Source organism: Porites lutea, chromosome 1 (assembly GCF_958299795.1).
Source record: "Porites lutea chromosome 1, jaPorLute2.1, whole genome shotgun sequence".
Taxonomy (NCBI): Eukaryota; Metazoa; Cnidaria; class Anthozoa; order Scleractinia; family Poritidae; genus Porites; species Porites lutea.
In genome coordinates, this window is record NC_133201.1 from 43309648 (window position 1) to 43333938 (window position 24291).

Genomic DNA, 24291 nt, shown 5'->3' on the forward strand with positions numbered 1-24291 from the left:
TGGGAATACTTACCAGATCATTTCGGTTCCGACGAGTAAAGACAACGAAAAAAAGCAGAGAGTAGTTTACAGTAAGTAAAAGAGGAAATAGCTTGCGTGCAGACGTCTCCTATTTGCTTTGTTGCATGGCAGGCTAAAGAAGAAATCAAGGCGAAAAAGTAGTCTCCTGATCTATGATTGGATAGAAACACCGAAAAATGGAATCTTTTAGTCTTTATATAATGTGTCACTGATGTTTTTACCACATTTTTACGTCATCTGCGATCTATTACTGAACAGACGCACGGTAACGTGGAATCTCTTTGTTAAAAAGCAGTGGTCATTGGGTGACAGTAGCCATGCATATATAAACAAGGATGAACGAATTTGGTCAAGTTTAGATTAAAGAGCTTTAAGAGTCATCGCTGATTAGAATCGCACTACAAGAATCACTATAAAATTCACTGCCACCTAAGAGTGACCAAAACCTTCGTTACTCGGCTGCAGATTTGAGCTATGAAATCACCTTATAATGCTTGTCTCGAATGTCCTTTGGTTGATCCTTCAGTCCCAGGTCGAGATCAAACTTCCTGTCGGGTGGAGGATCAGCAAATGAAGCTACAAGACTCCCTATTGACTGAATGACACCCAGGGCATGTTCCAAGAAACGACAGCTCTCCTATACATACAGAAGAGGAAATGAGTGGTGAAGACAATAATACCAGTACAATACAATATTACCCTCAATAATTCCACGCCACTTTCACACTGCCCATAGTCTCCCTTGCAGCCGTTTTTTGGGATGTCACGAAACGTTGCGTGACATCCCAAAAAACCGCTGCCCATAATGCACCCTGTTTACTCTCAAACTTTGCATGAGAATTGTTTTGGGGGACAGAAAGTGTATTATAAGTGGTATGAAGGTGGCCAATACAGAGAGCAGCAACGGCCATCTTAGAAACATAGGTAAGTGGATAAAGAGGTGGTGAGGTCCTTCGCTTTCGATCAGTTTAACCCTTTCACTGCTAAGGATGGCCGCAGAAAAAGTTTTCAAAGAAATTTTTTTTTTTTGTAAAATTATAAGAAATAGAGAGGATTATGTAAAAGTTCGGGCGGAGAGATGAAAAGAATTTAGTATTTTGACCACAGATTTAAAGTTAGTGCGACTAACAATCTTGCCATAACTTGGTCTACGAATTTATGGGTAAACACAAATGCATGTAAAACTCCGTTTAAAAACGTAACCGTATAAAAGTCCGATTGTAAAATGAAGAAAAAAGTGAGTGATCACACCAGTTTGTGCAGTTTGTTTATCTGGCCCTCCTTGTTAATAGTACATTAGCCAAAATACCTTGGTCAGACAAGCCATTACAGTGTCTTCATCTCCATACACAAATGGTGTCTGTGAGGCCATTTCTACATGATAGCCGTGAGGGGCCTGTACAAGGAACCTAAGCACATGGCGCCCAGGCGGTAAGACAAGCACAGAGGCTCGGGTGCCTGTGGTACAGATACGCAAGATAGGTTGACCCGTCACCAGGCTTTTCCAAGAGTATGGCTCAGCAACGAGCCGGCCTTGGGTGGGTGAAACTGGCTTCTCTTCCACTTGAACAGCGTCCTTTGGTTCTATTCAGGGAACAAGACAATAAGAAATCAGTTCAAATCTTCAGACAATAAAAATCCTGATGTAGAATTTGCCATCCGCACTTGCTAAGTTCAGTGATCAGCCTTGACGCATTTCTCAGCCATGCGCAGAACGCACTAATCTGCATTTTTGCGGATCATTTCACCCTCTGTAAACATGGCGGACTTTACGAAGGTTAGTTTACTTTTCTCTACAAGAAGGCACTTCTTACTTACTGTACGCCAGTAATCAAGTAACCGTCACTTCTACAATACTATCCGAGAAGTTTACATCAATGGAAGACTGTTTTAAGTGTCCTGTTTTTCCATAAGATCGTTAAGATTGCGGGCTTGCTGTAATTTGTTGCCATCGTGGTTAAAATGTAACGAGGGGAGGGGGTGGGGGTAGCGTTTACGGCTAATATTTTTCCCAAGATCTACTCGGTATAATAGAAACTAAGATGGCCATTCGTTGCAGTTAACGCTTTATCTCGACGACTTTACAAAAAAAATAGGGGCATGTAGAGGGTATCCATATTGGTGAGTTTACGTAACAGGACAGCAGAAACAAGAGGACGGCAAAACGCTTGTGTGTGACAAACCTGACAAGGCTATTACATGTGTGTTTTGTCGTGATCTTCACTTACATTAATGTTTTCTGCTCTTTTACCAAAGGATCTGTTTAAAGGAGGGCGAAGTTTAGCGAGAAGTTTTTTCAAACAAAATTATTGTCACGCTTGTCACACAGGGTTCGTCGTCTTTTTTTCTCTCCCGTCCTGTTGCGTAAGTTCACTATTACCCTCGGGCGGGAAACTCTGTATCATGTGATTCGTTCTTTCGTGGTATGGTTAAGGATGCTCTATTCCAGGTTTTAAAAATCGCCACGTTTGCTCCTAAATAATGAAAACAATTTTAACTTCCTCAATGAATCGCCCCTCTTTTTTACTCTCTAAACCGTGGTGATCTGGCTCGGACACGGTAGACATAAAAATCAGTTCACACCTGTTATTACGCTGCTAGAGTCCTTTTCTTTCTCCTTGTCTCGCTCTCTAATAATAGGCTGTGGTGGGTCCAGCCATCTGGAGAAAGAGGTGAAGTTGACCACAATCTCGATAGGCTTCAAACTGTCAACAAACAGAAATGGAGGAGGGGCTTCTTGATTCTGACTTGTTCCTCCATAACCCGCGTGATATGGAGAGGGGCTGAGGGCTGTGGCCTTGCCTGGAGCAGGAGTGGTTGCTGTGACGGAAGATGCTGGTATAAGACCTGATTTCTTGCCAACATGACTGGTCATGGCAACATTCTAATGGAACAACATAAGATGAGCTGTCAGAGCACCATTTGCTTATGACCCGCGCGGTCCTTGTATAATGTGCCTCCGAGTATCTTATGCCCCCTCTTACTATTGCGTCTCTGATTAAAACCCCAAGGCGATATACAACGGTATTATAGTGGCTCCAAGTTAACGTAAACAGTTGTGTTCAGCACTCATGGATATCTTAACAGCAGACCAAGTGTTGGGGAGGATTACAGATCTAGCATTGAGGTGTTAAGACACCAACGCCACATCTACAACTACGACACACCCACGACACGTTTGCCACGACAAAAGCAAAATAAAGGGCCTCCGATTTAGAGATTAAATGTAGGTAGATGATAGCGTCAAAGTGGATTTTAAAACCATAAAATTTCATGTGGTAACGTGCAAAATGTGTTCTGACTCGTTTTTCTTATTTAACACCTAATGGTTTAAGGCTGCGTCTAGTTCAGTTTTATGTAGACTCGTGCAAGTTTATCGATATAAAAGGTGAACCGTGATGGTTTTGGTGTTGATAACAACAGACTCACAGATGATAAAGACATTTCACTGTCCGATCTTTTAAGCTTACGGCCCATTACAGAGGAGGACATCTTCCTCTCGGTCGCCGCGAAACCATTGCCACCATGCCCGCGATGAATAGTGATTGGAATGAAAACCCACCTCTGACAATTAATTATGGGTTAGTACATTAGAATATGATAATCGATTACTTCCCATAGGATTAGTACAGCCAGTAGGGAAGATTCTAGCGCAATTTCGAGTCTTAGCATCAGATTATTGGTGATCTGTAGTACGTTGGGTTTCTTACATGTTCCAGACCTGACGCAACTCGGCACAAGTACTGGTATTAAAATCGCAAAGAATCATCAAAGATTATATCATTTTGGTGCACGTACACCATCACTTATAAATCGCGTTTGAAAATTGCATTAAAAGTTAAGTTAAGTTAATTGATTTGCCATAAGATGTACAAATAGAAGAAAATCTAAGGGTCTGCTTATATGGAGGTGGGGAACCCCAGGTAGGTGAGGTAACTCGCTTAGGTGGGGTAACCCGCCTGTCCATATAACCTCTCATTTTAATTTGATCCGTTTACATGATAGGTGAGGTGATTCGCCGCGGGTTACCTCACCTACCTGGGGTCTCCCACCTTCATGTAAACAGGCCCCAAATATTTGAAAAGCTTATAACGAGGAAGCCCAAGGGAAACCACCGTGCTTATAAGGAATAGGCTCCCTCAGTTAAATTATTACAACAAAATATGAACAGAATTATACAAGAAAAAGTCAATGGCAGAGCTACAGTAAATCTTAAAATATATTAGATAATCAAATAAATCATAATTAGGTTAAAAAAAAGCGAAAGAAAAAAAATCTGAGAAAAGAAAAGGAAAATAAAAGGAGAGGTAAAGAAAAAAACAAATGAATATTTATGATAAGAGGAAACGCAAAATGTAAACCGGACTGGCTGTTGAAAACGTGACGTACAATAAGACATGAATAACCTCTATGATGAATGAGATCTGAAGATTAACTCAAGTGAAAAGTTTTCAAAATCGTTTTCATCACCTGTCTTGTCAAGGACCAGGAGAGAATGGTGTGACAGAGAGTGAATCTTAGGGCGTTGGCCTGGATATGCGAATTTTACTGAAGTTATTTCTAGAGGTTGTATCCAAATGAAAGTCTGATTCCTGGGATGCCTGCAGATTTTAATAGTTTGTTTGAAATGTTATCAAGCCCGCGCGAGACTCCTTGAAAGCAAACAATGCAGAATACTGTAATGACGACTGTTTAACTCTCCCCAACAACACCGAATAAAAGTTTGCGGACCTCTCCGGAAACCAACTTGTGATTAATATCAAGCGTTTAATTGGTCTAAAAATAACTTTGGTGAAATTCACAAATCCCAAGGGCTAGACTGGGCGTTTCGCTCTTTGTTCCATTGTTCTCTCTTGTAAGGATATAAAAGCAAAATGTGGAAACGTAGACTGCAAAACAGTCGTTTTTTTCCCCTCAAAATCGGTTTAGTGTAGAGTAAGAGTGTCACGCGCGCGAAGCGCGCAGGCGTGTCAGGCGAGAGAGAAAAAACGACTGTGACCAACTCGACAGGCCAAGCAGAACTCCAGGGGCAGAATCCACGGAAATAAGAGAGGTTATGGAATCAATAGAGAACAACACATAGACCATAAAGACTTTCTCGAGATAAGAAAGTTTGAAGCTAAGGATCACAAGGGCTCCTGGTTCTGGTTAGAACCTCTTGATAGCGAGAGCTGTGAAGATTACAAAGAGCAACAGCTTGCGAGACACAATATTGTGCCTTGAAAGAAGGGAATAGAGACAGTTTTAAAATACCTCTTCAGGACTTGAGCAGGTTACATCCTCTTTAGACAGAGATTGCGATACAGAAAGAAAGCACTTCAGAACATGAGAGAAGAATAAAACAAGATGAGAAATGAAGGTAACTGAACTAATTCAGTCATGAGAAGTACAGTCTAGAGGGCCGTCAGTTATAGAACTGTAAAAGGTTATTAGCCAAGTCACTTAAAGGTGATGTTACACGGAACGATTCGCAACGACGATTTTTAGCGCAACACAGCGTTACAACATTGTTGTTACATTGTTCTGAATGGCTGCAATATTGTTCCAACATTTGAACTCTCTGTTGCGCTAAAAGTGGTCGTTGCGAATCGTCCCTTTTAACATCACCTTAAGGAAGACTCACTTACAAGGTTCGCCAAAGTTCGTTGGAGAGAGGTACATGCGTGACAGGCCAAGAGAACAGTTGTGTGACCGTTTGCACAGAAGTCTATAGGTTCGTATGAAACATGCAACCGGCAAAGGTACCACCGGAATCAGTTCTGAATTTGGTTTTTGTGGTGATAAAGAGGGGGAAAAGCTTCATTTTCCTTATTACACAAATGAGCATAAAATACACAGTATCCATTAATTGCACATTTACTAGTATATAACAAGTTGTTTATTACCTTCAATTCGGAGTTTCCCTTCGAATAATTGTAAGTGTTGGGTTTGTGGAATATGTATAGATGTCTACAACAGGAAGAAAAGAGACACTTTAACTGACAATTCAGGAGAACATACCATAAAAACTACTGAAGTGCAAGTTTCCTAACACTGACGTAGTCTACACGAGGTACATCTTTTCTTGACAAATTTATTTACCCGTTTGGAGGGGAACAAGAGCCACGCTCTTCTTTTAAAATTCCCTTGATGCAAAAATTTAACATGCTAAGGGTGAGCAAGGGAACTTTTCACGGAAAAAAAATGGTTACTCAGGAATGTCCGCTCCTGTGAACGACAATGATAGTTCCCATGAACTCTCGCTCCCAATTTTCCAGCACGTATTTGCACAGTTTATAAAACTACAATCTCCGGAAACTGCCAATCATTTTAGAAACGATACAAACCAGTAGAAAAAGGTTCATCAGAAATCCAGTATCTCTATGTTGGTTAAAAAAGTCGGTTGTGCCTGCTTTTTGGCTGGATTTACGACACGAGAAAAACGAATAACCCATCGAAACCTATGTCTCACCTAAAGCATTTACAGAAATCACCATACTCCATCCAGATTTTCTTCTCTTTTTTACACTCCTCCTTAACTTTGTCTCCATCCTCTGTTTTTTCGCCTTCAGTTTTGTCCTCATTAACTTCTCCATCCGCACCATCGCCTGGACTCTTATCCCCGTCTGTAGCATCAGCGGGCAGATCAAGAACTGGGATGTCATCTTCACGAATGGTGTCAACTTTATGAGAAGATTCTCTTTCTAGTTCAACCTTCACTCCTTTTTCCATTCGCGACATACGCCTTGATTCAGGAGGTGCTAGAAAGGGCCAAATATTGTTGGATCAATTTAATTATCGTAAATCAGTACACAGTAATTTTCAAGGAGTTATAATGACTCCTCTAGTGGGGCTAATTTAACTCCTTACAGTGGAGTTATTTTTTGGGGAGTTATTTTAACTCCGAAAGAACTCCTTTTCAGGAGTAAAAGTGACCCCAGATATTGAGGAGTTAAAACAAACCCAAAAAAGGAGTTATCCTGTACCTAAAATTTTTACTCCACTTTCAGGGTTAAATTAACTCCAAAAAAAGGAAAAATTAACCCCATTTCAGAGTTAATTTAACTCCAGACTGGGAGTAAAAAGAACTCTTTTTCAGGATTAAAAATGACCCCAAATTCGGAGTTAATTTAGTAGTTAAAGTAACCCCTAAAAAGGGGTTATCCTGTATCTAAAATTTTTACTCCATTTTTGGAGTTATAATAACTCCCTACAAATTACGGTATATAGACCAAAATTTCTGTTTTACGTCTATTCCCCCCCCCCCCCCCCTTCCCCCCTCAGATTAAAGGGAACTTAAGATGGCGACGTCTTCGGGGCGACGGTAACTTCAACCGGACGTGACGTCATGATTTGTGCAATATTGCGCACGCTCTTGCTCACCACATTGCCGTCGTGCTCCCGTCGGCAACGTGAAACTGGTCTGTTTGGCGTTGTGGCGAGAACGTGAGTATTAAACTTTCATTTCAATCAGGTTTGTTGCGTTTAGCAACCAGAATTTTGCAGATTATCGTTCTTAAATTGTCCTTGTTTTCTTTGAGTCACATTTCAAGCTCGATTTCCAATCCCTGTTATCTAAACTTACATCTTTGTAATGTTTCTATGTTTCAGTGTCACAGAGTCAAGATCCAATCTGATCCAACACGACAAACAGCAAACTGTAAGTGAGCTTTACATGGACAAAATTGTCCTACGAGCCAAATGAAGGTATCCAGACAAAAAGTATGAACTCCGATATTTGAACTGTGTGTTTTTATCTCACTTTTTTCGTTAGAGTATCGTGTAAATGAAACGTATGTATTGAAAATTGTTTAGAATAGTAGGTAATACCACATACTAAAGTGGGAATACTGAAATAAAGTTGTTGTTGTTGTTATTGTTGTTGCATGCAAACAAATAAGTATTAATTCTCTTAATTCTTTATGTGAAGCCATATTTGCCTCTTCGGTAGTCTTCCAAGGCGCCGTCCTCCTGAGTTCACTGCGATCTTAATGTTCGAATTTTGGAGGGAAGCGACGGCTACCTCTGTTCCAGGCTTGCTCTGCCAGTCCGGTCGCCGTGGCCCCGAAAACGTCTCCACCTTAAAATCCCTAATCATGAATACAGCCGCCTCTCCTCGATCCTCGCCGCTAGGGACGTTTCGCGGGAGACACGTCTCCACCTCAATGACAGAAATGCCCTACTGATGACACAAATCAATGTTTACATAATTAATCTGGTAGTCATGGGAATCCAAATGTAAATTTTTTCGAGTTAATGCGAACGAGCGTAGACATTTCGGTGCCCCTCCATCAAGTCCAATCCAGTCCAAGTCTCTCCCCATATAGGCCGCTAGCCTGCGTGGCAGGAGTTTGAAAGGGAAGGGAAAGGGAGTTTTAGGCGCGAAAGAAACGCGAGGGGCGCGCGAGGTAGGAGGGAAGGAAACTCCTTCCCTCCTCGCGCGTCCCTCGCGTTTTGCGTTTCGCGATTCTTCCTTTCCCTTCCATTTCAAACGCCTACCACGCAGGCTAATAGACCGCCAGCGGTCGTGCTCTCAATCTCCGTGACTCAAAACAAAAAATACGAGACTGCTCCGTTCTACTCCCCAGAGAAAGACCCGCCACTCACTTTTGGTCAACAAGTCAGCACCTGGCTTCTCCATTCTTGACATTCTTCGTCCTTTCGGTGACGCTCCACCAGACTTGTTCCTTTCCGGCTTATCCACCACACTCAACTTGCTTCCTGATCTGCTCTTCTCTGCTTTCTCAGCACTCTTGGGAAGCTTCACGTCCTTCTCTCCTCGATCGCTTTTTGCAGACTTGACTCTTTCTTTTGTCTTCAGAGATTCTTTAGTGCTGGATCGAGTTTGAAGGTTTTCACGGCTGTCTTTACTCTCTCTTAAGGATTCTCGTTCTTTTTCTTGGTCTGGTGGTTTGGTTTCTTCCCCTTCTGGTCTGGGACTTGGGGTCTTGGTTTTCTCATCCTAGGCACAAAAACAACAATGTTCTAAGACTCAATAACTGACAGATGCTAGCTAGAAATACAATGAACCTGGTAAAGGAAATCTGTTGCAAAATACATTCACCCTTTAAGCCCGAAGAGTGATCAACATCAAAGTAAAGCAATATATAGACAATAAAACAGTCTTTTTTTTTCGACTAAATCTTAACGATTTCTTTTCTTACGTGGATAACAGAGAAAGATCTAGAGCGAGAATAAAAAACAAAGGAGACCAAATTTCGTTGGAAGAACAACATGAAAATTTCATAGTGGCGGTGAGAAAATGAGAAATACCAGCGACCAGCAAGATAAAAATGAGCGGCAGTGAAGAAAAAGCGAACAGGAACACAAGCAACAAAATTTTTTTGTGAGCACGTACGACATTTCCTCCATTGAAGGACCTAGGAAGTTTAACGTTGTAGTCGTGCCACAACAACGCACAAAGAACTGTACAAAAATGTGTAATGCACGTGCGAAGTTGTTATTTTTCTAATAAATCAGACCTTCTGTAACTCAGTTACGAACAGAAATCAGATAACAAACCTTGTAGCGAAAAAGACAAAACAAATATGGAACATTTTACGTCTTTCTCTCTTTCATTCAGTAATGCATAGCCAAAGAACAGTACAGTGTTGTGTGTTAACGCTGTCTTTCGACTATGATAGTAGTTTCTATACTATTGATCAAACCTCTTTTACAGCTGCAGAGTCTTCATTGATTCTTGCAGCAGCGTCAGTTCTGTCAGCTCCCTCATCACCCTCAACACCTTCTTTCTTCTCTCCCTCATCTTTGTCTGCTTCTTCTTGTATTTCACCCATTGGTTTCTCAGGACGGAATTTCAGCCACTTTACAGGAGTCCTGCATAAGGTTAAAGGAGTATTCAAATAACATTGATGTGTTTCTCATGAGATTATTGTACCTTGGCCCATTCACTCACTGAAGAGTGAATGACGGAGCCCGTATTTTTAAAGGTGGTTCTGTCTGTGGATGAAATCCAATGGTGTTACCACTCAAATGAAACCTCTTCAGAAGTACTTTCACTCGATACTATTTATTTAGTATGTAGTTCTAACTTTTGAGTCTGTGGATGAAATCCCCTGGTGTTGCCATTCAAATGAAACCTCTTCAGCAGTACTTTCACATGGTACTGTTTATCTAATTGGTAGTTCTACCTTTTGAGTCCGCGGATGAAATTGTGTGTTGTGATCATTCAAATGAAACCTCTTCAGCAGCAATTTCACCTTTTTCTCTTTGTTTCCTTATTTTAATAAACTTCAATTTGCATATGCATTGTGTAACTTTCTCATTGGCCTTCTGGCTGTGGCATTTGTAGAGAATTTATTAGCAGGTGTAGTTGACGTTTTGTTGATTGTGTAACAACCCTAAAAAATTGGTACAAAAATAGAGAAATCCCAGCGATCGAAGGGCCCATGGCCACCGCCCTCCCAGCCTCCTGTTAAATTTGCCATGTCTACACCACACCAGTCTTTCACCGCCGTCAGACTGGATAAATTAATTACAAACGATGAGCAAAGTACTTATGTTTGAAAACTGAAGCTGGTCTTCTTGTCGGCCCCATTTTCCAGCACGACTTTACTTGGAGGCGAAGCGTTTTCAACGAAAAGAACTGAGCCCGATATTTTTAGGAAATTGAAAAGGTAGTTAAGTTAAAGAACTAATTCATACATCTTTACCTGTGTTTACGTTACGGTAAAAAACCAAAAAACTCTCTTAACGAAAGCGCCCTAGACGTTTGACCGGGGTGGAACACAAGTCTAGCCCTGTCTTGCCGACAATAGCTTGTCCGAGGCATTCAAACGGGGCAGAAAGGTAGACCCTGAATACAAGAGGGGTAGGGAGAGACGGCGAGGTAACCCTCTCTTCATTTTTTTTCTTCTCTGCTTTTCATTTTGTGCTGCTACTCACAGATGTCAGTGAAAGCTGGGAAGATGCTGCGCTCAAGAGACTTGTTGTTAGTCTATTAAACTGGCCATACGTACCTTGCTCTGCTAACAGGGATGGGACTGACTTTGTGGTTCAGAAATGGAGAAACTACTTCCAAGAACTGAGGATCTTTAGGTGGTTCAGGAGGAGTCAGTGCTGGCTCAACAGGCTGCTTCTTCTTTTTCTGACGGATGAGTTTCCACCGAGGAATCTGAACAGGGGGCGGAGGAGGGACTAGGGGACAGTCTCTAACAGTCGTCAACATCACAGGGTGGGGGTGAGTATGAGACAGCCCAGACTGGCGGAGTTTTTCAGATGCATCTGCCTGGAGGGAACACAGCACAAATTACAGTAGAACCTCGATAACTCGAACTCGAATAACTCGAATTCCCCACTGACTCGAACTAAATTTTCCTTCCCTTGGAAAAAATTTCACTGAAATTTACCCCTCTAACTCGAATTCACCGCTGTCTCGAACCTTCAGAGTTCGAGTTACCGGGATTCTACTGTATTGATGTTTTTGATAAACAGATTTCATAAGACATTCTAAAACGTTAATGCTTACTGCTAGCGACTTAAACTCCTCCTGCTTGTACTAATGGATGGCAATCACAGATAAACTACCACTTACTTGCTTGTAAAAATACATCCTTCCTACTAGGAAAAATACCTTAATTTCATTCACGTAAGAGATGCTGCCATTTTGACCTCCACACCACTTTTCTTGAAGGTCTATCACATCACCAGGCATGAGTCTAATTCATACATTTGTAAATCCATACTTTTTTTTCAAACAGCGATACACAAGGGTAGGGGGAGGTCTTATTTGTAATCTTACGTAATCAATTGAAGTGATGCCGAGACTTAATAATAGCTACATGTAGCATGGTCTAACCAGTTTATTCAGGACCCCAAAATGTGGTAAAGTTGTGATGTGGAATGTGGACCTGTGATAGCCCACTTCTGCAGATTCATTTTATGCACTAAGAATAGAGATAATTATCCCAGATTTAGGGGGCAGAGATGCCCCAGCGGCGGCACAGGGATGTAGCTACGGAAAAACTGAGCAGACTGTTTTATCAGTCAAGCCAGCTATTTTACTCAACTGCATCCTCAAAACTTCTCCATGTCTTCGTTTTCCAAAGCAATTTGATCCAGTGGTAAGCTCTTTTTCAGCCGGCCGAGAAATAAGCCGGCAGCCGGCTCTAAGGGCCATCCCTGGCAGCATAGAGTATTCGGTTTATTAAGTCACTCTCCACTTACCATTTCTTTGAGAACAGAATGTCTCATTGGCATATTGGGTGGATGTGAGTAGCTTGCAAAAATGACAAACTCAGGCTCCTTTGGAATTTCCACAGGATTTATAGCTGGGGTTCCTTAAACAACAACAAAAAATAGAGTGAAATACAAATTTTTGGACATTCTAGGGAATTTAGTTTGGAAATTTGGGTGGTGAATACAATTCAACTATTGTAAAACCATTAGGCTTAGACAACCATGACTATGAGTACGTGATTTTCTCAATAATAAGTAGTGCTCATACGTGAGCCAGAGTCACTTTGGCGGGAAATCCTCTTAGTCGTCGCCATTTTACTACGAGTTTTAGCAAGAATGTGGTGGCGGCGGAATCAAGTTACCAAAATAAATGTTAGAAGTTTTATCATTTTGCGACTGGGAGACGGCGTAACCTCCTTCAATAAGGAGAACAGTGCTAACTCTGCTGGAGAATGAAAAGTACAATGAAGCTTACTGGAGTGTCTATTTTTTTAGAATACGCGAAAAAACGTTCACTCAAATCTCTTAATCGCAGTTGTTCTCGTTATCGAACCTAAAGGCCTCTACTATTCTACTGTGAAAGAGCATTTGTCACGCACCTACACTTCCAAATTGCACGCACTCTGTATCTTTTCTATTAGTAAAATCCAACTAGTGGTCTATTATCAATGCTGCGTTCTGATTGGTTGAACTACTACTAGGCTATATGTTATAGCCCAATAGTAGCGAAAAGCGCGGGCTTTTTGGCGGCAAAAAAGGATTAAAGTCTAGCTTTAACTAGCTAAACTTTTTTTATTCTCGATATTTTTGACCAACTAGTTGGATTTTACTAAAACAATTATTCCTCTCGCCCTCATGGCCTCTGAGTCAATAGCCCATTCGGGCTCGAGGAATAATATTATTGATAAATAGTATTCATGTACCTTTGTCACCACCCTTGTCTCTATCTTTATCTCTGGCCTTGCTGTCCTTGTCAGCTTTGTCTTGGCCTTGTGCTTTGTCTGACTTGGTGGATTTACGTTCTTTGTCTTTGTCATCTTTCCTCTTGCATTCTGTGTTTGATGGTTTCTTCTCTTCCGGAGGTGGGGTGTTCTCTAGCTTCCAACGTGGCAGCGCTTGGAGAAGAAGTTTCCATATTTCACCAGTATGACCACATCTAAAATAGCAGTTGAGACAGAAATGTACATGTATGTGATGTTTTTGGTGTTCTTCAAAACTGGGCATAGCTGACTAGCGGCATGTAAGTGCAGTGCTTGCTTAGTGTGTCAATGCATATAAATGCTACAGCTAACTCTCTCTAAGATGACACCTTTCAGACCGGCAGTAAGTTTCGTATAAAATTCAAATGAAAGGAGTAAACTAACTGGGCAATGCTGACAACAGGCATGTACATTTAACGGTAGAGCTCGCTAACTGTACCTGTACGAATGCTACATACTGTGCTGCTATCAAATTCAACAAAAAGAAGTGAACAAAGGCAGGGAACAACTCTAGTTTTCTGTGTTACGGAGGTGCTTGTCTTTTAAAAAGTCCATTAAGAGGAGTACTAAAGAAAGGCAAGGATCAACTCTAGGATTCTGTGTTAAGGAGGTGTTTGTCTTATAAAAAGTCCATTAAAAGGAGTAAAGAAGGGCAGGGATCAACTCTAGTTTTCTGTGTTCCTGAGGTGTCCATCTTGTCCTTTAAGAGAGAGTTGACAGCATCAATTTTGGGAAAATAGAAATTGTGCCCACCTTGAAGGCAGTTAACAGTGCTTCCTCATTCCGAAAAAACTAACATTAGAACGTCATCATTAGGGCCGTTTAAACGAGGAAAAATAAGACGCGTCTTACATAGGATGCGTCCTAAGTAGGACTCAAACTATCCCATATAAACAGCACATTTCGCTTGAAATTTAGCTAAGATGCGTCTTATCCAAGAACAGCCCTAACACCTGTCCTCCAATAAGACGCAACTTTGCTAAGTCGCATCTTAATGTACCGTTTATACGGGATAGTTTGCGTCTTATTTAGGACGCGTCTAATGAGAGACGCGTCTTATTTTCCTCATATAATGGCCCTTTTATTAATGCATTTTAGGGTCTAAGTTATCTTAGGGTTAGTCAGTACTTATAGTGTACAATAAAAGATTGTACAAATATTTGCTGTATTGCATGACCCAATTTACCTTAGAGGGATAACTTCTGGTAACCATCCAGTTAGAGCATGTACAACAGTAAAGTCTCCAAACTCACAAGCATTATATCCACCAGCATAACTATAAAACAGGAGGAAAAAAACATAAAGTAGTTTAATGGTGATAGAACAAGTATGGGGGAACATCCATGGTTAGGTCTAAATATAACTACTGGTATGTAAAATTATTATTAAAAAGAGTAAGTTACTAGTCTTGTCTTGTTTCTTGTGTTTCATGTGAGAGCAAATCTGGTTAATGGTCAATAGACATTCTTGATGATTATCACGGTCAGATACTGGCTGAGGGGTTATAGCAAACAATAATGAAATGTAAAGGAAACAACTGTTTATCAAAACTAATTACATATTGTTATGGACGTGCAAACTCAAATGCATGCATGTATATGTTACAGGTCAAATTTGACTTCAGGTTAATTTTGATTTAACCCAGGTTGATTCTCAATTCCTTTGTCACCTAGCCCTAAGAGACAAAGAAAATTGAGAATCAACCTAGGATGAAAAAATTTAAACTGAAAGCAAATTTGACCTGTAACATAATATATACATATAACCCACGCATGCAAGCATGCGTTTTCTAGACACCCGCCATGCACATATTATTTCATTATTGTGATTCTAACAAGCTAGCGCATGTCTTCCTAACAAATAATATTTTTTAAACAACCCAACATTTTGTGCTTGTTATCACATTGGTGTGGTCTAAGAAATCAACACCATGGCCACAAAACCTCAAAAGAGTTCTGTATAATAAATTAGTGAGACTAAAAATCTGCTTATAGTTTTACTTCAAGGATAAGTATTAACATTAAATGTTAAACTTACTCTAAAGAAGCTACTTTTATAAGAGCCTTTGAGAGAAGCATGGGCCAGAGTTCATGTTCATTTGGTGTGGCTGGTAACAAAAGATTTCCTTCGTCATCAAATGGCATCCAGTCATCAACTGTTACTTTCCGCCAGGTACCCTAATATTAAAAGAGAATTAATAAAATTAATAACAATAATTTCAAACGTTTTGCACTTAAAGCCCTTTCAGCTTTCCTTTGCCTTTTCAGTTAAGACCTTATAATCTTTTCTAACAGTTTATTTATTTCTGCTCTCATAATTTTCTCACCATCCAAAAGATCCTGACACAATATTTTCCTCCTGGATTATAAACAGGAAGAGGAGATCCTTTAGTTTTCTCTTTAGGCCATATGTGACCCCAGGGTTTCCATGTGTTGTCTTCGACCAGAGCATCTTTATCCTTGTCCTTGTCTTTGTCCTTATCTTTTTCTTTGTCTTTATCTCCTTTGTTGCTCTCCTTTGCATCTTTAGTATTTTTTACTTCCGTGGGTTCCACTTTGAAGTGTTGTTTCCAAAGACAAGTAACCTGGCCAATAATCCATCGAAGTAGCTGCCGCAACAACAGTAAACTAATTAATTCATTGCAATGTGAGGTTTACAATATTGGATCGCACATTGACCCTAGCGGTCTGCAAACTTGTTGGATGGCCCATAAATATTTCTATGCATTTAAATACATCTGTTGATTTCCACAATAACATCAGCAAGCAACAAACTGGGTATGACGTTTTTTCCAAGTAACAGAATCATATTATTTTTGGAAATCTGCATACATATACATGTAGTTATACTTTTGTGGACAAAACAATTTGAACCATAAGCCAAAATTAATAAGTTTATGCACACAACATGCATAGATTTATTGCTTTTGGCAATTATACACAATAAATGGTTTTGACTAGTATTAAAACAATTGAACCAAAAGCTATTTTAATACTGTTTCTTGTCTTTTTCAGATTGGAGAATTCTGTTATAGTTATGATTAATTGGTAACACAACTTCATGTTGTCTAATTCTGTCTAAAATCATATTTGTAATTTAACAAATTCAACTCCACTGATTATTGATAATTTTATTCTTAATGACATGTATTCAGTGCACATAATATTATAATTATGGGCCAAAGTGAAATTCACTTGTTCAGATTAATAATTATTTTTTGTCTAAATTGTTATAAGAAAAGTACTTACCTCACTGTGTGTCAGGTGATCATTTGCAGAAAGTAGATCTATTCCTTCACTCAAGCTTTTTGGATCAACTACCACTGGAGCCTGCATGAAAAGAAAAGCACAGTCATATTAACACTGACCATAAAAATAATTAGAAAAGTGTCACTAACCCTTTCATTCCTAATAATAAGTCTTAATGAAATTTTTAGGTGATGTTTAAGACTCGTCTTTAGAAGCTGTGTTGTGCTGATTTCTTTCGCATCCCTCCCTCCCTCCCTCTCTCTTAGGTAAGTGCATGTACTGTGTTTTATTTCTACTGATCTATTAAATTTTGATCTAATAAATTTTTGAATTTATCTCCTCAAATATTAATACTGCAGTGCAATAAAAAAGTGAATTCACTTATAAGGCTACACCATAGGATTTCATCAGGACACTTAAAGGACTTACAATATTTTTTACATTGGATATTTAAAAACCTATCAGTTCAGGGAGCTGCTTTTAAAGTTTAAGCCAGTAAGTTTATCGAAGCTCCAAAAAGCATATCTTTTCATAAAGTGTAGTATACAAATACAGTACAGTGGTTCTGTAAAAAGGCAGCAGCACCTAATTCAAATAATTGTACCTTTTCATATATGAATTCAACAGGCCTCTTCCAGTGATCCACTTGGGATCTGATTGAAGCTGGTAAATCTATCCTTCCTTCAGGGTCTTCATAAGGATGCTGCAGAAAACAACGTATCATTGATGTAACACTCTCTACACAGTAAAAGATTTATATATGTCGGTCAGTTTAAAACAATGAGCTCCTTGTAATTTTGGTGATGTCTTTGAGGCCTACATGTAAAAACATGTAGATGTATGACTCCAAGTGTAACTAAGTGTTTAACCTGATAGTGGACATCCTTATGGATAGCCACATTACAGTAAATTGACAGCTGTCAAAAAGGATATCTGCTGACCAGTGTCACCTCACTGCATCACAGGCTCAAGTGTACAACTCACTGAGGTTTTTTATTTTTTTAAAGTTATGTGCTGACCAGTTGTTTGTTTTAATTTATCACATGCGCAGGTCCATAATGAAAAGGCCATATCATAAATAACCTTTAAACTCGTCCGTTCGGTCATTACAGGGAAATCTCAGACCTCGGCCGTGATGTATTCAACAAGGCCTTGGTCTGAGATTTCACTGTAAAGACCTCACTCTTGGTTAACACAGTGTAAGTAGTATGTCATACAGTAAACACCTGCATATAGGGCTGATTGAGTTCTTATTTATCGGTTGCTTAATGACAAATCAGCCCCAAAATGTTCTTAAAATGTTCTTAAATTTTTATTTAGTAATACTGTCCAAAACATGTTGCTAGAGGTATACTTAAGGAAAATAAAATAAATAATTATTCTGTAACAAATGAACACAATCAATAAAATCAAAACAAGACAGCTTGACAGCTGATAGAGTTATGTAGTTATCTGACAGCAAACATAAACTTACCTGTTTTGTAATTATGACACTTTTTCCATTTTATAAGAACGTGTTACAATTTTCAGGCTGATCTTGTTCTCATAAAAATGGGGCTTTATTGGCCAAATTTCAGCCTGGTGTTCTTAATCCATTTGTTCTTATATGTGGGTGTTTACTGTACATGTAACTGAAATGTACTCACCGGGTTTGGACTTTTACCCTTTTCTTTTTCTTTGGCTTTGTGTGTCGTGTCCTATCAACACACAAAATTATCAACATTCAATGTAATGCATCGTATCACTAGCTCTTTTTAAAAACATTTTCCAAGTTGCTCGAGGTTTGTAGATAATTGCAGTCTTGATCTTCTACTTTAGTATGTGCAAGGTTCCATATTTTTCAGAGTTATTAGTACTTATGGGTATTTTTGTGAAGAACTCCTCACAAATGTCTGTTAGTTATCATGCAGTCGGTGACAGCTATAAATATAACACATTTTACCTAGTGTACTTAGTAGACATCAAAGACATTTGGTTCTCACAATCAGCCATGAGTTGTAATCTTCACAAAAAAATACTTAAATTACTAGTAAGCATTGTGCAGGAAGGTAAGGGAGGGGGAGTTTTACCCATTTTTCCTGTGCTATATCCTGCTCTGTCCACTCAGGCCATATGACAATTGGCTGTTTCGCTTTCTTGGCCTTATCATCTTTTTCATTTAATGATCCCACAACACTGGGTGCCACAGACTGCCTGTAAAAAATAGTAATAATTCAATGAATAAGTTCAAACCACCCATATTTTGTTGCCAGATGCCAGAAAGAAATATTAAATATCATTTTTCATTTGACCATGGTCCCAGTTATAATGGTGTAGCATCACCTTTAGATGCATTTTACTTGCATGAAACACACATCTGCAACTTGCTGACTGTGAAGCAAACCAAACACATATATTTTCTTTTATAGAACTACACTGTACATATACATGCTATGAAAATGTGGTGTATAAAATACATACTTTACCTCTATTGGGGATGTTATTTTGCTTTACAATTTTGTTGGACACTGATACAGAATACAATTGATTAAGTTTTTCGGTCAACAGGACAGAATTTAACAAAAAAACTTTTAACTCACTTTCTTGTTCTAGTATTGCTAGGACTAAGAAGATTACTCATTCTGCAACTGAAGAAATTCTGGCAACATTTAGTCTTGCCCAATGTGCATCAAACCTTGTACAAATCTATATAGCAGCTGATACAACAGGAACACTTGATCAACTGAAAATTTATTTGATTTACAAAAGAATATCTTAGCAACTCAAGCATCCAAATATTAATTTTAAAAAAATGTTTGCAGACAGTCTGAAGATCAATTTGCATATGACAGTGCAAAATCTTCATAGCAGAACAAGTATATGAACATCAACAAAGAAAAAGACAAGAGGCCATCTTATCAACGAATGAACAATACTTTGTTTGCTACTGCTTAGCATATATAGCATGCTTATAAACAGGGGTAAGACTGTATCTGCATTATTGTTTTTTCTAGTTATTTGAAAGAGATATAGTGGCACACAATGTACACTGTGCTTTGATCAGATTAACAGAAATGAACATGTCAGAATCCTGTGTAGCTAAAGATAGGACCAGATTATTGTATAACATAAAAATATCAGCAAACTACCTGGCAAATCTACAGAGAAAGAAGCAGTGTAGCAGCAAAGCAATAATTGGCAAAAAAAAACTAAATTAACATTTCATTTATTAAAGTGAGTGTGAATAAAAAACATCATGGCCACAATGGATCAACACCTTCACAAAAAGATGGACTGCTTAAAATGCTTGAATTAAGACAATCATATTCATGCCCCAAAAACTAAACAAAAATAATTATTTCAAGTGCATTAATATTGTTTTAGTTTAGGTTTATGATGGATTACTGGCTGTTGCCTTTGTACATATAGTAGATGCAGCTGTTCCATGGAGGTTTTAACAAGTATACTTGTGGGCTGGTACCCACACTAGGAAAAAATTTTGTACTTATTGTGTGACAAGGTGGCCAATATACTGTATGTATAAAAAAGGTATGGTGACTCTATTTTTAATTTTATTGGCAGCTTCCTGTAGATTACTATTAGCTAGATTGTTGAGTCAGTACATGTGTATCAGTTCAGTGTGTAGAAGCCAGTAAAAGAGGCCTTCCAAGGGGTAAAAGCGACATGCGACACGGCCCTGAAAACTGGCGACATGGGAATTTTTAAAAAGCGAGAAGTGACATGCCTACGCTGCTAAAATGCGACAGCGACATACTAAACAGTGAAAAACGACGGTGACATTGGAAAGTTGTGCATTTTATCAATAAAAGTGACTCAGAATACAGGAAATTACATTTCTGAGGGTTCAGATTTTCCAAATTTTCCCGCAGGAGCCAACCCTTAAAGAAGAAGAAGAAGCGTTCATCCTTCGCCGCTCACGAAATTTTGCCAACTGACCACCATGAAAATCCTGTTATAGCCCTGTTGCGAAACAGTTTCTCGCAAAACAAAAATGACTGGTACAGTTACGTACACTTCAAAAAACGACAGCGACATTTGCAGCTGTAGATTAGGCGACAACGGTCTCCTAAAGCAAGCGACATTGCGACACAGCTACCCCCCTTGGAAGGCCTCGTAAAAGTAACATATTTTTCATTTCTAACTTTCAGCTGGGGTCATAACCTTACAAGGTTTTCATTTTAATAACTCATGTCTCTGACATTTTGAGGGTTGAAGGCCCAGATGCACAAGTTCACAAGTTTGAGCAACGTTAGATAATTTTTGAGAATCAAGCTGTCACTTACATTTGTAAAGCAGGTTTGATTTGTGTTATGCACTTCAGATTATTTTTCTACCTTAAATACACGTTTCTTTCTGCTGGATTTGATATTATGAGCAGAATCCTCTTGATCAATTTAGGCTATTAAGGAGAGAAATAATTTGCCAGAAAACTAGTTTAATTAAAAGTTATTGTTCAACTCTGCATGGGTCCCTGGATTATAACTTTTGTTTGGAAAAAGTGATTCAAGAATAGTACACAAAAATATCACCGGCAGATTGCATCACCTTCAAACAAATTACATCAAATTATTGTCAGTCACAATGAACATAGTTATAAGGAAAACAATGTTGCGCACATGTACATGTACCTATTTTCTTTGGGAATAACATTTGCAAGTTATTAAACAAGTGATTGGAATATTAACCTCATTAGAATGACCTACACACCCCAAAAGGGATAATGCATTATGTGTGCAGATCAAAGTCATGCAGATTTTGGACCTGGGCAGATGCACTCACTTCAATGAAACCTCGGTAGTAATTTTATAAGGGCTCTATATAATGACTATTACTCTTTTCACATATTTTGAAAGTTTTATCTGTTTTATGGCAGTTACAGCGGTATATCAACTATATTATGAATTAGTCTTATTTTGCACACACATTGACTGCAGGAGTGTTATTGAAATTGACTTGTCAACTTGTCCAAAAAATAAATAGTCAACAAATAACAATAATAAATACAACATATCAATAGATCATGTTTTCGATGCATCTGGTTGTTCTACTAATTTCTTCCTTTTTGAATTTTGTCATAAAATAATACTGAATAAAAGATACTACAGGTGACTGCACAATAACAAGTAATGGTAAATTCACTTCCTTGATATGAGTAACACTAGAAATTTCTATAGCACAGGTATTTGAGTCATCTACATGTATCTGACCTTGTGGCCTCTATTTTCGGGCAATACACTGAAAAGGAGGCTGGTATTTGTATACATATATATGGCTTAAATTTAATTCTTGAAACTTATGAAAATTATACTAGCTCAGATACACATATTTACATAAAAATTATTGTTTCTGCTCTGCATTGCAACTAATCCTAGGGTAAACAATACTGGCATTGATATGACTAATCCATTGTATTCTCAGAAAGCAAGATAGCTGGTGGAAATAAATTAGCTGTCAGTTTTGACATGAATGCTAAATTGAAATATTTCAAGCAAATATTTTATATAATTCCATCAGGAATTCAAAGCCTGGTGCAGGCAGGCCTGTCAAATAGATATTTTTCAGTATGTTGATAATATCTGGCAGATGGAACGTTTTGTTTTAAATTTGTAGTAACATTTTCTGTACCATAATGTTGCATGTTACGGAGAGGGTGTTAATATTGACATGTATATATTGTAGACAATAACACTCTTTTCTCTCTCTCGATCTCTCTCCCCTTCTTTCTAATTGTATTAGAAAGTTAAAAACTTATCATAGGGTTTAGGAAATTAAACCAAGGCTATCAGTGCCCTAGGGTAACCTTTACAAAAATTACTTATAAACACACTGATTAAGGTCCAAACTCATGGATTAATCCACCTAAATAACCAGAGATAATTTTTTCATCAGTAAACACGAAATGAATTTACCTTCCGCACGTGAACCTGGATTAGAATTTAAATCATTAGATACAAACTGAAAATTAAAGTAACTTGCCTAAATTTGGCGGAAGACACTGTTGCAAGACGGAGGTCTTTCCAAGCTCCCTGTTTGGACATCGTACCCGCGGTTTTGGCGATTGAGTGAAATATTAACTTTTGTTGATTAAAGTGTAGCTCCAATGCACATTATACTCACGTTACCGTTTGTTTGCAAGCCCAATCACTAAATTGTCATCTCTTGGCAGAACACAAGTGTCAAATTCACTTAGGGTCATAAAAAAAATAAACTGTGGTCCTTTTGTGTAATATCATTTTAGATTATTGTTATGGAAACCGGCTCGCTTGGAGAACTTTATACCTCATCCACTCAGTAAATGGGAATCTCGACCGCAACCTATAATTAGTAGAGAACGTCACAAAACGATGAAAGACCATTGTATGGTCCGATATTCCATGAAGGACTTATGAAAGATACCATACACTGATGTATCACTCAAACCTGTGAGTGCTTTCTCCTTGATGAGAAATAACTGTTCGATCTTTACTGGAAGCGCTGGTTAAATTTCTGTTGCAATGATCTGGGGATCAAGCATACATGGTGGAGTGTTGGCAGCAAACTACACTTGAGCATAATTTTTCGTCCTTACTTTAAAATATTATCAAAACATAATTAATAAGGTCATCGCCTTTTTCATTTATTGTGTTAAAATGAGAGCTCATAATGAACTTAAAAAGCTTAAAAAGCTACCGAGGATCCCTATGCATTTAGCTGCCTTTCAAACAACTTCGACTGTCTGATCAGCATATCGCAGATAGTCAAGTGCAAAGGTTTTTCACTCAAATCAGACTTCCTCATTTCTTAAATATATCTACGGCATATCAGCCGATTTATCAATTTGGAAATAATCGGTTTTCATCGACATAAAATGGACACCATCGAATTTCCTTCATGGCTGCTAGTTGTCTGCAGTCAGCTGCAAGTAAGCTTGTTTGTGCGCGAATTTCCGTATTATGGATATGAATGAAATTTAACTTCACTTACTCTGGTATGGTTCTAGCTGCGGAAGCAACCCTTTCTTTAGATTCTTTCTTCTTCATCGCCTTGGAAGCCATATTTGTCAAATTTCAAAGATTTTCAAAGACAAAGCTCGATCGCTGATCTTTGACAAAGCAAAGCAAAGTGTGTTGTCACGTCAACCAAGTTGCTCGTGCCAGTACTCCGCGGGTAGGTTCCCCCGCGAAAATCAATTCCAAGCCCGGGAAATTCAAGTTAAGAATTTCTTAGAATAGGAAATAAGCAGATAAAAACAGCTCAAAACAATTCTTATGGATAAAAAATTGCGTGAAACTACTAATTTATGTCGGGCTCCTGGTTGAAATAATGAACAGTAAACGACAAGTGATGGGAAACTTGGTCACGTGGTACAAATTTGCGTTTGCCGTCAGACCTAAATGTAATGCTTAACCTCTTTATTGCTCGATCGACATAACCAACCGGCATTCCATTTTAAAACGTTTCGACCGAAATTTGTATTTCTCCTCAGCGAAGTGGAACTGATTCGTGCATTTGTCGGGCGAAGGCCAGCGGGTTCATGCAAAAACCTGCAAATGCCACACACTAGGAACAAAACAATAATCATACTTCTTAACAAATTATCAGAACATTGTTAACCTCACAAATGAAACTCAACGGAAAGAGAATGAAAGAAAAATAAAAATCAATTTCATTGTAATATACGTTTATTAAAGGGGTTATGTCCAGTTTTGTTATTCAAGACAATTTTTATATATTAAGAGATTGAAGCTGAGTCCTGTTGTCTGTTGCAACGAATGTCAGTGGAAATGAATTGCATTGAAACTTGAAGAAGTTGGGCCAACCTTTTTTAAGTTTTAATGATTTGCTTGCAAAAATCACCAAAAAGCTATATGGTTATTATTCAAATG

At 38.6% G+C, this 24291-nt stretch overlaps 1 protein-coding gene across 3 annotated transcripts in view; it reads right to left on the minus strand.

Annotated features, from left to right (window-relative positions):
* Window positions 1–23521, minus strand: part of LOC140951797 (androglobin-like) — a 37885-nt gene extending 14364 nt beyond the window's left edge. The window contains exons 1-18 of one of the 3 annotated variants that reach the window (XM_073401147.1): window positions 23390–23521; window positions 18496–18619; window positions 18073–18123; window positions 17031–17129; window positions 16427–16507; window positions 15505–15786; window positions 15216–15355; window positions 14365–14454; window positions 13122–13354; window positions 12187–12299; window positions 10980–11248; window positions 9669–9837; window positions 8608–8962; window positions 6473–6761; window positions 5907–5970; window positions 2605–2905; window positions 1331–1605; window positions 506–658 (exon numbers count right to left, since the gene is read on the minus strand). In XM_073401147.1, the coding sequence (XP_073257248.1) occupies window positions 506–658; window positions 1331–1605; window positions 2605–2905; window positions 5907–5970; window positions 6473–6761; window positions 8608–8962; window positions 9669–9837; window positions 10980–11248; window positions 12187–12299; window positions 13122–13354; window positions 14365–14454; window positions 15216–15355; window positions 15505–15786; window positions 16427–16507; window positions 17031–17129; window positions 18073–18123; window positions 18496–18619; window positions 23390–23460 (3159 nt within the window). In that variant the 5' untranslated portion in view covers window positions 23461–23521. Of the gene's footprint in view, window positions 1–505; window positions 659–1330; window positions 1606–2604; window positions 2906–5906; window positions 5971–6472; window positions 6762–8607; window positions 8963–9668; window positions 9838–10979; window positions 11249–12186; window positions 12300–13121; window positions 13355–14364; window positions 14455–15215; window positions 15356–15504; window positions 15787–16426; window positions 16508–17030; window positions 17130–18072; window positions 18124–18495; window positions 18620–19005; window positions 19125–22398; window positions 22571–23389 lie in introns of those variants that run through there. The other 2 variants (XM_073401156.1, XM_073401164.1) reach the window with 2 other exon arrangements.
* Window positions 23522–24291: the final 770 nt, after the last annotated feature.